The following is a 14794-nucleotide window of genomic DNA, read 5'->3' on the forward strand; positions in this document are numbered from 1 at the left end:
AAATGTTTATTATGTTGTATAGCAGAATTCTGTTTTGATATCTTTTGGCTTACACCGTTTATTTGAATTCTATGGTTAGCAGTCTTAGTCTGGATGGAGCCGATGCGAGCCCTGAGTCAGCTCTGTCACTTGACGGATAGATATCTAACCCACAGGCCGGGAGGTTGAAAAGCTCACTCAGAGTCAGAGAGTTAAGCAGCAGAACTGGGAGTAGAATCTGAAAGTTGAATTGAAAATTAATCTTGTTCATAGTTTACTATAGATTGCAGCAGCAAAAGCCTGTTTAATGCTTTTGTAGGAAACTCTACCAAAGATGACTACATTGTTATAATTTAACGTTGTTTTATTGTCTTAGGGAGAGATGGGATTACCTGGCGCAAAGGGCTCTGTAAGTATCATCAACAGAATGGTAGATACGGAGTTAGAGAGATGCAAAACAGATCAAGCTGTAGAAAACATAACGCTCTGATTTACGAAATTATTCTCTTCAGTTCATAGAGACCTGTCTTGGAAGGCAGTAGATTTCTAAGTCTGTTCTTAGGCAACGCACTCATCCTGAACGGCCCAGTGAGTGGGACAGAGCAGATTCTGGTTTCTTCTCTAAATGAGTCATTTTAACTTGATTTTTGTACATTTTATTGTGCCTTTGTTGAGTGTGCATATAGCATTTATAAATATGTATGTAGACATTCCCTCAACCACACTTATATATGTACATGAGTATCCAGTTGAGCCCCCTTACCTGCTTAGCATACATATTTACCTATGTAGCTACTCACAACTGATTCTTACTGTTGTAGGATTGTTTGTTACAGCATTTACCTTCGTCGCCCGTTATTCGTGAGCATCTCTGAGTGTCTTCCTCTACTTCAGTCATACTGTGCTGACTGGATTGGGTGATGATTTTATCTCTACCTCTTTACGGAAGTGCCGTACCATGTTCTATCTTGGTTGGGCTTTTTTTTGTAGTCACACCAGCAATGAGTAAAGATTTCCATGTCCTCGTAGGCACACTAGCATTTGTTGTTTTAAGTGTTCTTCAGCAAGGCCACTGTGGCGAGGGAGAGATAGGATCTCATAGGAGTTTGGATTTGCCTTTCTCTCATGGCTAATGGTCTTTCCAGGTGTTTGATAGCCACCGCAGTGCCATGCCGTCTTTGGTGAAATGTCTGCTGATGTCTTTGCCCACTTTTAAATTGGATTGTTTGAATTTTTGTTGCTAAGGTATTGGTGTTTTCTTTAACTTTTTGTTGTCATATTGATGGAAGTTTACAGAGCAAATTAGTTTTCAAAGACCAATTTTTACACCCTGAATTTGTGGCGCTCACTGCAGTCTTCACAGTCTCCACAATGTAACCCTCTTTCTGCTTCTTCCCTGGATTCTCAGTTTCCGTGAATTCTTCCTGGCCATTTTCTGACTTTCAAATTTTGGACTGTGAATTTTTTTTAAATTTCTCGACTCTTCTTTGCTCTGCATTAGGAGAGACCAGTAGTTTCATCTTTGATAACCACTTGTAAGTTTTAAAGGCCCCAGTCACTACTCACCAAAGTAGGATATAAAACATTGGTGTGTGAACTATGCTCCTTGACCTAGATGCTCCCTGCGACTGGGGTCCTGAATCCCCAAGCCCGGCTTCTCATTCTCTCCAGGTGTTTCATTCTGAGTAAGTTTTCATAACTTTTTGCAGGTGTAGTTACGTTTGATAGTCCATTGATGCCATGCACTAAGGCCCCTAGATTTGTCCCTGTTTTCCTCCATGGATTTTATAGTTTCAGTTTTAATATTTAGGCCTTTGGCTCCTTTTGGCTAACTTTTGTGTGTGGTGTGCAATATGGTTCTTCTTTGATTTTCCTGTGATTGTAGATCGTTTTGCCAGCACCATTTACTGAAGAGGCAATCCCTTCCCCATTTGATGAACCTTTACCCCTTGTCTAAGGTTAGCTGTCCAGAGGTGGATGGATTTACCTCTGGGTTCTCGGTTCTGCTCCATGGGCCCATGTGTCCGTCCTTGTACCCGGACCAAGCTCTTCTGAGTACTGTGGCTGTCAGTGTTCCCAGATCAAAAAGCGTGAGGACTGCTCCATTGCTTTTCTCCCATCGTGCTTTGCTTATCTGGGCTCCTTCCCTTTCTATATGAAGTTGGAGATTAGTTTTTCCATCCCTTGAAAGAGTGTTGTTGGAATTCGGAGCAAGATTGCATTCTATCTAATGAGCAGTTTGGGAAGTGCCGATCTTTTCAGTGCATTCAGACTTCCTATCAAGGAGCCTTCTGTGGTTTTCCATGGACATAGTCTCTCTTGGTGGCTGGCAGAAGTGCTCCGTTGTTTTCCTGTGGAAGTCCTTTTGGCTCCTCGTTATGTTTAGTTTTAAGTGTTTTAGACTTTGAGGGGTCATTGTTTATTATGGTGTCTTCCCGGTGTCCTTTTGGGAGTTCTCTGTGTTGTACCGAGGGACGGAACTGATTTTTTGCAGGCTGATTCTTGTAAGCTGCCACTTTGTGGAATCCTTCAATCAGTTCCATTGATTTTCTTTTAGAATCTCTGGGATTTTATATTCATTGTATCATCTCTTATAAGTATAGGAGTAGTTTAACTTCTTCCTTACCTTTATCTGGCTCCCTTGCCTTTTTGTTTGAGTCAGGATGCCAGGACAAGATTGAATGAGAGCAACTTTGTTCTGTAGGAATAACTCTTAGGTGATAGGAGAACTTATAGCAGATAGTGGAACTTGTACATGGATCAAGAGGCAGTTGTGTTAACAGAACAAAGGAACACTGCTTGGTTTAAAATTAGGAAAGGTGTGCGTCAGGGTTGTATCCTCTGACCATATTTATTCAATCTGTGTGCTGAGCAAAGAATCAGAGAAGCTGGATTAGATGAAGAAGAATGCAGCATCAAGTATGGAGGAAGGTTTACTCACAAGCTGCAGCGCATGGAGATGACACAAGCCTGCGTGCTAAAGGCGAGGTGAACTTGAAGCACGTAGTGGCGCAGATCAGGGGTTGCAGCCGTCAATACGAATTACAGCTCAATGTAAAGATGATCCCAATTCCCACAACTGAACCAGTAGGTAACATCATGATAACTGGAGAAAATGTTGAAATTGTCAAGGATTTTTTTCTTGTTTGGATCCACTATCAATGCTCATGGAGGCAGCAGTCAAGAGATCAAATGATGCATCGCAATAGGTAAATCTGTTGAACCTGACTTCTTTCGAGTATTGAAAAGCAAGGAGGCTACTTGAGGACTAAGGTGCGCCTGGCCCAAGCCGTGGTATTTTGCATTGCCTTTATTTGCATGTAAAAGTTGGACATTGAATAAGGAAGACTGAAGAAGAATCCTTGCATTTGAATCATTGATCGAGGGGAAAATACTGAAAATAACATGGACTGCCCAAAGGACAAACAAATCTGTCTTGGAAGAAGTATGGCCAGAGTGTACCTTAGAGGCAAGGATGGTGAGATTGCACCCGACATACTTTGGACATGTTGTCAAGAGAGCCTAGTCCCCGGAAAAGGACAGCATGCTTGGTAAAGTCGCGGGGCAGTGACAGAGAGGAAGGCCCTCACAGAGATGGATGGACACAGTGGCTGCCCAGTGGGATCAAGCATAGGGCCAGCTGTGAGGAGGCACAGGACGGGGCAGTGTTCCGTTCAGTGTTGTGCATAGGAGTGCTACAGGTTGGAACTACCGTGGTGGCATCTAACGTCAACCTACAGGACCTTCTCATGCGATCCTTTCCAGAGCAGCTGGATGGCGCAACCAGGCTCCATCCAGGTTGAGGAGACTGGTGTTGCACGGTCTATTATTCCGTTGGCTCATTGTTTCCAGCCAGATAGGAGAGGTCAATAGTTACATCTTAGACGCTGCTCATGAGATTTTGAAGAACCCAGTCTCTGCTCACCAATTTAAGATGTGGAATATTGTTTTTAGGAACTACATTTTGCCAGTTGACAAAGATAGAGGAAGAATGCATCAGAAAACAAAACAGAATTATTGGAGTTGGGAAATGATTCTGTTATTTACTTCATCATATTAAAGAAACTAAATGGATATCCTTAGAGATTAGATTTATTCAGAATTATAGAATTTCTTAGTAGTAGAGCTAGAATGATTGCTTATTTGAAAGGAATGCACACCTGACGAAAGTAGTAGTTTACTGCTGTTGTCAGGTTCCACCTCTGCGCAACCGCGTGGACACTGCCTGGTCTGTCCCAAGCTCACCATTGTCTGGATGTTTAGGATCACTATTGCAGCCACTGTGTCGTTCCATCTCACGGAGGGTTTTTTTCTTTCCATTTTTCACTCCTTTTGGCTCTACCAAGCATGATCTCCTTCTTCAGGAGAAATCCTTGACAACTTTAATCTTTTCTCCATTTAGTGTGATGCTGCTATGGCTCCAACTGTGAAGATGAAAAAATATGTTGAAATAGCATCCATTGATAAGACTAGACTGTTTATTCATCAGTAACTCCTCCAATTCTCTCGACTTGCAGCCAAGCAAGGAAGGTTATGGCGTCTGGATAGCACAAGTTGTTATCAAGCCTTCCTCCGATCCTGATGCTGCATTCTTCTTCAGATTGCCTGGTTTATCAGCTCATTTGCTCAGCATTCTGATTGAATAAGTACGATGAAAGGAAACCACCTCAGAATACACCTTGAGTCAGTGTAAACCACACAGTATCAGCTCCTTCTATTGAAAGAATGCCTCTTTGTCTATGTACAGGTTCCTCATGAGTGCAAATATGCGTCCTGGAATTCCTTGGTTTTTCTTTGGTTTTTATCTATAATTGGTTACAATCCATACAGTTGAATGCCTTTGCATAGTTTATGTAACGCTGGATTTCTTACTGAGTTATTTTTAGCAAGTTTTTACTTGGGTTTGATATGAATGATATTGTTTCCTAATTTCTGCATTGTATTGGATCGTCTTCCTTTGGAACGGGCATGAATACGTGTCTCTTCCAGTCAGTTAGCCAGCTATCTGTCTTCTGACGAAGGACTCTTTCTTGCCAAAGATGAGGGATCACCTCTGGCACGGCATCCATTTGTTAAAACATTTCAATTGGTATTCTACCCATTTCTGGATGCTTGTCTTTCATCTTTGCTTTCAAAGCAGCTTGGCGCTCTTCTTTTAACTACTGACTTTTAATCATGTGCTATTTCCCCAAAGAGTTGAACATCGACTAATTCTTTTTGGCACAGTGATCTCTGCACACCATCCATATTCTTTTGATGTTCCCTGCATTAGTCACTGTTTCGTCCATGGAATCCTTTAGTCTTGCAACTCGAGGCTTAGGTTTTTCTCCAGTTCTTTCTGCTTGGCAAACGCCGAGCACGTTTTCACTGTTTGGGTTTCTAACTGCAGATCATTACAATGCCATCCCTAGTCTTCTCCAGCTGCCCTCTGAAATCTGCTGTGCTCTTGCCCCTTTGCTTTAGCTACCCTACCAACAAAGGTGCTAATGTCTTCCTTAGTATGGCGTAGACAAGCTGGAGAAGCAAGAGCTGTGGGTACCTTGTTTGCTATTCCGGTGTCCCGTTCCTCAAGGGGAATTCTTCCCCAGTGATGCGAGGCCTTATCGTGTCCTGGGCGTATTGGCCTGTGACCCCTTCATCAAAAATGTCTCGTCCCTGGTTCTAGCAATCGTTCAGCCATTGCCTGCAGTGCCGTCTAGTCTGATTTGGAATTCCCCCTTTCTGCCAGTTTTTGAGTGCATCTCTGACTGCAGATTGGCTTCCTCTCTAGGCTGCTTTAGCAGTTGTTAGAGTTTTGAACTCTGGGCACTTGAGGTTTCTGCGGCTTTCCATAGCAGGGCCTTAGCTCGCTCAGGTAATGGTGTCTTTCACAGTCTCTCTGGCCACTGTTTCTCCATAGCTGCAAGTTTGGCAATGTTTTTCTTTCATAAACAGAAATTAGAAAAATAAGCACGACCATGGAGCTTTATTTAAATGCGTCTGGTGAAAGCATTACTTCATCACCTCCCCCTTTTTCAGTTGAAAACATGTGAATGTTTGAGAGAGTTAGCTCTTTCTAGACAACTGTTGCATACAAAGAAAGGATTGACTTGCCGGTGAACAGTCCTATCTTGGGCACTAGCAGTCCCTTGCTAGCCCAGTCCTCTTATCTTCTCATTCTTATTCTAGAAACAACAGTACATTCTGCCACAGAGTCCACCCGAGGCAGTTTAACAAAGAGTGAATTAATTTAGTCTTTTCAAAGAGAGTTATTATAGAGGAGGACTCTCTGAAATGCTTTTAGTGGTCTGCTTTTACTCCCTCTTCCCCCCCACCCCCAAAACCTAAATTTTATTTTCTTTCGTGCTAAGAAAACAGGGTATTTACTTTTTAGGTCTTTAACATTTAGATTTTTAACTTAATATGTAAATGAATTAGAAACTATTTTTATTCACTATTTTAATGGCACTGATTTTATGCTCATATTTTGCAATATGTGCATATATTTGTTATCCTCACATTCTCTAAAGAGTGTTAAAAAGCTTATTTTCTTGAGAATGTCTTCTTTGTAAAAATACTGTGTTGGTGATATGCAAAGCAATATGACTCATGTGCACACAATGATCCTTTCTGTGGTCAGGAAAAGCTAACAAGGCTTATTAAAAACGAACTGGCTGTTGGGAGCTAGTTGTTTGAGATGCAAAGAATGTAGTGTTGAAAATACATTATTCCCAGTGATGTTTGGAATACTTATAGCTCCCCCAAAAGATTTTAAAAATCTTATTTGAACTAGAATTCTGGAAGCCTTGCAATTTGTAATTCTCATTGGAATTCAGAAAGAGCCTTGGGGGTGTCATGGTGACCAGCTTGGCTGCTAACCTCAAAGTCCGCAGTTCAAAACCACTAGCCCCAGGAGAAAGAGGAGGCTTTCTATACCCGTTAAGAGTTCACACTCTGGGAAACCCCTAGGAGGCAGTTCTACCCTGTCCTATCTGCTCACTCTGAGTTGGAATTGACTAGATGGCAGTGAGTTTGGTTTTTTTTTTTTTTTGGTTTGGGAATTGTGTGACAATGGGGGCCCTTCTCAGGTCCTGGTGGTGCTGTCAGGTAAACCTTGGCCTGCTAACCAGAAGGCCCGTGGTTCGTGCCCATCAGCTGCTCTGAAGATTCACAACCTTGGAAAACCCTTTCCAGGGTGGCTGTGACCCAGAACCGGCTGCAGCGAGTGGGTTGGGGGTTTCAGTTGTGGAGATCGGTGGAGCTGTAGCCATTGAGGGAACACCTCTCAGGACATGGTAGAATGCAGGAGACCCTGAGTTAGAAGGTCACGTACATGTCTCTGTCAGCATTCAGGTCTGATGAATTGGAGCAGACTCTGTGGTGGTGAGTTTTTATTCCTATCAAGTAGATATCCTGTGGTTAGCCCTGGTTTGTTAGCTGGCCATTTTGTTCCAGGTGGGAAACCCCGGGGAGCCTGGGCTGCGAGGGCCTGAAGGCATTCGAGGGCTTCCTGGAGTGGAAGGCCCCAGAGGACCAGCTGGCCCGCGAGGTGTGCAGGGGGAGCAGGGTGCCACTGGCCTGCCTGGCATCCAGGGCCCTCCGGTAAGTGGAAGGCAGCGCATAGCTTCTCTTTGGAGGCTCAATGTCACTGTGCAGGAAAGGGAGGCGGCCGGGCTAGTCTAGATGTCAGTCCCCAGCTGCACGGGCAAGGGCCCCGGTAAATCCAACCACCCACTTCCTTGCAGCAGCAGCAGCAGCAGGGCCCTCTTGGTGGTGCATCCATCAACCGCCTTCTCCCTCTTCTGTTCCAGGGTCGAGCACCGACAGACCAGCACATTAAGCAGGTTTGCATGAGAGTCATGCAAGGTAAATAAATCCCAAGGGTTGACGTGTGTATTTTAAAGGTGGGAGGGTTTGCATAAAATGAATGCTGCTTATTTTGTCCAGTGTGTTCTGATACAGAATAGTTTCTTATCTAAAAATATATTACTTCTCTAGGTTAGCCCGGGTGTTTTGTTTAGACAAGTTAATGTCTAAGAAAGTATAAACGTACATTTTCTAAACACATTTTTCCTCCTTTTCCATGTAAGGTAGGTAAGATGTTTGGAACCCAGATTCTCAGGTGTCTTTCCCTCCTTAAGCCCCAACTGCTTCGATTGGACCTTCCACTTCCCTAGGTCCTCTGTAGGTAACCTGGAAAGCCAATGAGACCCCTGCCTGGGACAAGCATAAGGACGCTACTCCATTCCTGTACGACATAGAGCGAGCATCGGTCACCATCGGTGTCCCCGGATGGTGGCATACGCTCATGTTCCTGAACCCTTACCAAAGCGTGTGTGTACCTATGGTTACTCTGCCTCATCATGTATGCCTGGCCTTGGTCAGGCTCTGAAACCACACAGAAAATGCAGATGTGCACAAGTGCCCAAGAGCTGATGAGATTCTGGAACGTTGAGGCCTTTTAACAAGCAATCCTCTTACTCTGGCTCTAACCAGTTGGTTGTAAAAAGTACCATCCCCTTGAGAGCCTGGCATGACTAGGAGACTTGCAGCATTTCTCCGGGAAGAGCTCTAGACTGCCATCTCTCTATTTGAAAACCAATGCGCGCCTCTTTGCAGACATTTTATCTTTAAAAGTAGTTTAGTTCGAAACATTACAAGTGGGACCTTCGCTAACCCTTAAATAAGCAGATTTAGGAGCTTCATCCTTGTGGATTTTGAAAATGTTGGCTAGAAATGTGTCTTGAGCTCATGTTCCACTTCATACCCCAGGGCTTCAGAGTAATCGATGTGTATGAGAGCCTTTCCCCTGGAGATTTTTTTGGGGAAAATGTCCGGTTCGCCAGGGTTTCACTGGACCCTTCCGAATCTATTTAAAGATTCCCGAAAAAGCCCTGACAGTTATTAATTTTTAAGGCAGACTGTGACAAGTCCCAGGAAACGGGTTATTTTAAAGCTCTGTTGTCTATTCAAAGCATGAAATCAACCTTTGAGAGGCAGAATTTAGAAGAAGTCACGAGTTCCCAGGATATTTTGGGTTATTTAATATCTCCACACTGAAAATATGAGGACAGGTCTCAAATGGCATCTTACTACTAATTCTGGACAATGTTCCTTAGCTTTTAGAAAGCTCTGGGCAGCCACTTCTACCTCTGTCAAGAGACCCCTTTTATCTTCCCATCCTGGGTTTTACAGATACCCAGCCAGGATTCTAGTGACACAGCCTCCCTTTCAAAACCAATTTCACCCCAGAGCCCGACAATGGAAGCTTTGCCCCCTCTCTTTGCCTCAAACCAGCAGGACCAAATACATCCAGGATTGCTAAACAAAGTAGCACTAGTGAGCCTCCTAGTAGAAAGCCCACGGGGACATTATCCAACTTTATTCATATCTCACCGCCAATTCTGAAGCTCTGCTGACACATTAGAAAAAGGCACTTGAAGTACTTGTCTTTTGACTGGAAGCTCTCTCATGGCTTGCCTGTTTGTTATTTTTTTAGAGCATCTGGCTGAGATGGCTGCTAGTCTCAAACGTCCAGACTCAGGTGTCTCTGGCCTCCCTGGGAGGCCTGGACCCCCGGGAGCCCCCGGGCCCCCTGGAGAGAATGGTTTCCCAGGCCAGATGGGACTACGTGGCCTCCCAGGCATTAAGGGGCCCCCAGGTGCTCTTGGTCTCAGGGGACCTAAAGGTAAGTGCTTTTGCCCATGTGGAACCTTCTTATTTTCAGATGTCTCCACCGCTCACCTTTCCTAGGCTCAGAATCACCCATGGGATAAAGAGAAGATGCATCATTTGCTTTTACTATGGTGATCATGAAAATTTGTACTTTACAATTAGCATTGGACCCTACTCTTCCACAACACTGGACCAAATAGCAGAATGAAGGTCCGTGGACTTTAAGTACAGGTGGCGTTGTGGGTTATGCATTGGGCCACTAATCTGAAAGACAGCCTTTTGAGCCCCCAGGCTGCTCCTGTAAAGGTGGACAGCCTCATAAACAGACAGTGGGCAGTTCTACTCTGTCCACAGGGTCTCGATGCATCACAATCGACTCAGAGACAATGAGCTTGGTTAGTTTTTCAACTTTTAAATACAGATTTTTCTCCATTACACTCGGCTTCAATTGTATTTCAAAACGTATTTTAATTGCCAACTAGTCATGAATCATTCAGAAAATTTTAACTCCCTGGGATGCAGGCCCTTCAGTGGCAGACCTCTGGAACCTGAGAGGCACCTTGGAAAGCAGGCAATGGGAATCTGCTTCCAAAAACCCAGTGGAGCAGCTCTGCGCTGCAAACCTGGGCCTTCTGCTAGTGGGAACTGACACCCACAATCCACACCAGCCACACCACTGGAGAGCGCTTCTCAGGTGGCCACCAGCCTGCAGCGTGTGCATCTGCTGCTCAGACAAAGGCAGTGGTTTAGAGTAGCACACTCAGATGCCTTGTGAGTTTGGAGCGGCTTCCCTCTCTGTCTAAAGAATTACAATGAATAATGGGTTTCAATGGAATTTTTAATTTTTTAAGGGGCTCTAAAAGTACGACTGTACTTTATTCCTTAAAAAAAGAAAGAAAAATCAGTGGGAGCTCACCCCCCCCCCCTCCCCTTTCAAAGCAAGTTCAGAAAGTAGGGCAGTCAGCATGCTAGGTACTCAGCAGGGCCGGCAGGGGGACTGGCCACGTCACATGGTGTTTGCTAGTTAAGCTGAGTAAAGATGTCAGCTCCGGTCGTGTGTGCTTGGATGATTTACAGAGTGGACGAAGCAAACTAAGGAGTCTCTAAATCATGATGAGTGGCTGACAGCTCTCTGGGAACTCTAGAAAATGTGGCCTCAAAAACAAGACAGGGATCCTTTTTCCCCTTCTCTTAATGGTAGAGCTTCAATTAGGGATCAATATTATGGTGCAAATGGTCAGAGGCCAAGCAAGCTGCCTTTTTGGAGACATAAATGAATTGCTGATGCAGTTGGCTAAGGCCACCTTCAGTTGGAACAATTTCGTTAATTACATTTGATTTTGTCTTTGGCATGTACAGAGCTGCCTGTTTAAAAATGAGCCCTAATTGGGGCCTCTCGTATGCCTGGCCCACTTTCATAGCTTTCAGAGGCTGGACAAAATTAAATACCGAGGGAGCTGAGAGGAGAGTGCATCTTAAAGAGCACTGGCCATTTTCCTGGAAAGACTCACACAGCAATTAATCTTTGCTCGGTTCCTAGCTATACGGACGTCCAGAAAGCCACCTCGTTGGCACTTTCTCCACGGTGAGCCCAAACTCACTCTTTAAATCCTGTCTGAGGTGGCTTGTTGCTGGATGTGCCTGCCTGAGCACAGAAAGGCCATCTCAGCCCTTCGTGATGAGCCCAGTGCTGTGGCTCTTACCCCGGGGGTCTTGGAGCATCACTATCACCATGGCGACGGCTAGACAGGCAGATCTGGGGGCTCAGCCCAGGCGCACCTGTGGGCAGACTCCAGCTACGGGGGCTTAGACAAGCCCTACAGGGGAGTCTCATGCCGCTAAATGGACTGGCGCAGAGCAACCACCCACCGTTTTCTTGCTGATCACAATAGACGCTTGAAGGTCTAGACCAGTCAAAACCCCACTTCCTTATACCAAAGGGACATCTCCATATTGGTGGGTCAGCAGAATTAGAGCGAGTAACAGAACCTGGCCTTGGCTGCTCGCTAGACTCCCCCGGAGCTGTGGAAAATACCGATGTCTGGGTCCATTCTCCGAGATTACGATTTAATTGACCCAGGCATCAGGATTTCAAAGCATGCCCCGTTTCCCACTCCCACATGTGATTCTAATGAGCGGCCAGGGCTGAGAACTGCTGGAGACAAGGCGAAGAGGAGACTCTGGAAAGCTCCTCCCAGCAGTGGACTGTGCCTAGGTCGGACTGCGTTGGCCAGGGCAGATCAACCGCATTTTGGAGGTTTATATATAAAATATAAAAAAATCTATTATTTTATAATAGGAAAATGTCTCTATCACTGAGCTCCTTGGTCAACAGTAGGGATATCCCCCAACACTGTTTTGATCATAATGACATGCCTGTAATCTAAATGTGACATATCTCTTTCTTTTAAAAAAATCATTTTATTGGGAGTTCCTGCATTCCATAGTTCAATCACAGTCAACTTAAAAACATTTTCTTTCTTCTTGAACTCCTTGCTATCAGCTTTATCCATTGATTCACCCCCACTCAAGGAACCCTTATTTATTTATGAACCTTTTTTTGTGTGTGTGTGCTGAATCTTACACCAACTCTTACTGCACTGGGACTTTCTCTCCCCAGCTTCCTCGGCCCTCTCTCATAATTGCACTCATTTAAATAAGTCTCTTCTTTCCACCTTACTCCTTAGAGCTGGGGGAGACAGGGAGCAGGCATTGGTGGTCTCTGCTCAAAGTAACACGGTCGCACATTTGGAAATGCATGACCCCAAGGTCACTGGGCTTGACCATTCTCGTCCCATCGCCCTATATGATCAATAGCATTTAAGAGAAAACATAGTTTGCTGATGATCTAAAATTTTACTGTTCAGATTTTCTCTGATAATAAATATTGCATCATTTTAAAGCGCATCTTTTTAATTTTGGTCGGGTGGAGATGAGATGTATTTGAGTATTGCATTTTTTTATGCCTGGTAAAGGAAGGTCAGTGAAGCTGTACACTATATTCCCTTCCAGCATCTCTTTCCAGAGGCATTAAGAAGTTACAAACGGAGAAGTTTGGTGGCTAACTTTTGATCATTGAGGCGCTGTGTTAATCACGGGTTTCCTCCTAGCCCTTCCCTCCAGGAGCCGGCAGAAACAAGCTCCCTTCGACTCAGTGCTGCATGTATACGTGCAGACTTTTACACAGTGTTGCTCAGGCTTTTGTGGGTTCGTGCCCTACGACAGCCCACATCCATTTTTAGATACAGGTATATATTCAAGCAGACACCTCTTGAGAGAGATCTCCACTTCGCTCTCCTTCCTGGTATAAGTACACTTTTAAATGTTCAAGGTTTGGATTCACATTGAGTCGAAATGTATACTTTTAGGTATTTGGGTGTGAGTCAGACAGACATGCCACTGTGTAATGAAGGTTTGAGAAAGTGCATGGCTGTGACTAGCACCCTACCGCCCCTTTCAGTATGAATTTGCTCACTTGGAGATGAAGCTTCAGTTCTAGCTTGCAAATAAATAGCAACTAGACAGCAATGAGGATCCCTGGTGGCAGCAATGGGTAAGCACTCAACTGCTAGTAGAAAGGTCCACAGTTCGAATCCCACAGCCACTGCTTGCGAGATAAGACCTGGTGAACTGCACCGCTAAAGATTACAGCTGAGGAAAAACCCGAGGGGCGGCTATACTCTGGGGCAGCGTCACGGGGACAGCTCTGCTCCGTCAGGATCAACTCAAAGCACACAAGACCCTCAGGCAGCGGCGAGAGTTCGCCTCTGGCTTCCGCCACTCTGCTTGTCATGAGCCAGTTTTCTACTAAAAGGGCCTATTTCCCTTCGAGGAAAGCTTCTTTTAAAGGCTCTTTATCTGTAGTTTTTTGGGCAATAGACTAGCAAAGATGGCTCTTTCATTTCCGGAGCTGGGTTTCCGTGCCACTCACAAGGCAGCCTGACCAGGGCTTGAGGAAGCAGACTAGCGCAGGGAAAGGCACAGCCCGCTGCCTGCATGGTTTGCGAGGAAGCAAGTGTGCAGTGTGGCTCTGTCTGGGAGCCTATCGCAAATTTGTTTTCCACACTGAAGAGCCAAAAGACGGTGTCACAACAGCCAAGACTTACTCCTTGCCAGTATCGTTGTAAAGGTGGTGCGATTTCACGTCAGAATGAGTCAATAGCTCAGACTTTCACTATCAGTGTACAGCTATGTTTAATTTATAGTCTCCATCTCAGATCTCCAGAAAACGCGGCCAATTCAGAGATTCTCTCCTCATGGCACGTTTCCAGAACTATAGCAGATGACATTTAAATTGCGAACTTAACAAGTGTGCTTAAGCTGCTAGATCTTAAAATGATACTTGTGATGGTTTCCTAATACAGCAAAGCCGTATTGATGACAAGCTTGAATAACTCATCAGCAAAAGGTTACAAGTTGAACCTGAGTTTTCCATCCTTAATATGCCATTTACATCAACGTAAATTGTTTGGAAACAGTAAATTCGTCATAAAAACATTCACACAAAAACATCCACTGCTAAAATCCAAGTATGGGGGCTAAGCAGTCACTTCGTCACGAGGGACAAAGGATAATTTGACAACTGGGCAGAGGGCCGTGCATGCATTATTCCTAGTTTTACCATGTATGTGGCCTTAGTTGTTGAGTTATAAGTCATACAACACAAAATTATCACTAAAATGGTGGGTCTGATATATTTGGAAAACATAATTATGTATGGAATTTGCTGTAGACTATCATTGCATCTAATAAAATGTATAGAAATATACTCCTATGAAAATGAGATAGTAGAAATGCTTTGTAGGTTCAGTAGAGGTGATTTACACCCAGCTAAGATACTAGAGCACCATGTTAAAGAAAGGCTACTTGGCGATGCTGTAGGAGAAACACTGGGCTGTCAGCGGTAAGGTGGGCAGTTCAAACTCATCAGCTGCGCAGATAGAGAGAGGAGAGGCTGTTGGCTCCTGTCAAGATTTCGTCTCTGTGGATGAGCGTATTTTGGGTGAAATGGAAGTTAGTAGTCCATAAGAGGGAGGAGAGAAATCAAGGCGAAGGGTAAACTAATGGGGGGAGGGGGGAAAGAGAAGTTGAGGAGTAAAGTGTTGAATACAAAGTTGATGACCTGAAACAACCCCCCGCCTGATTTACCATGAAATTATTA

The 14794-nt window shown here is 44.5% G+C and overlaps 1 protein-coding gene across 1 annotated transcript in view; it reads left to right on the forward strand.

Moving 5' to 3' along the window:
* Positions 1-14794, forward strand: part of COL9A1 (collagen type IX alpha 1 chain) — a 95074-nt gene that overhangs the window by 71349 nt on the left and 8931 nt on the right. Inside the window, exons 33-36 of the mRNA XM_075554043.1 lie at positions 356-388; positions 7414-7560; positions 7770-7824; positions 9458-9646. Of these exons, the coding sequence (XP_075410158.1) occupies positions 356-388; positions 7414-7560; positions 7770-7824; positions 9458-9646 (424 nt within the window). The remainder of the gene's footprint in view (positions 1-355; positions 389-7413; positions 7561-7769; positions 7825-9457; positions 9647-14794) is intronic.

The sequence above is a fragment of the Tenrec ecaudatus genome, chromosome 7 (genome assembly GCF_050624435.1).
Source record: "Tenrec ecaudatus isolate mTenEca1 chromosome 7, mTenEca1.hap1, whole genome shotgun sequence".
NCBI lineage: Eukaryota > Metazoa > Chordata > Mammalia > Afrosoricida > Tenrecidae > Tenrec > Tenrec ecaudatus.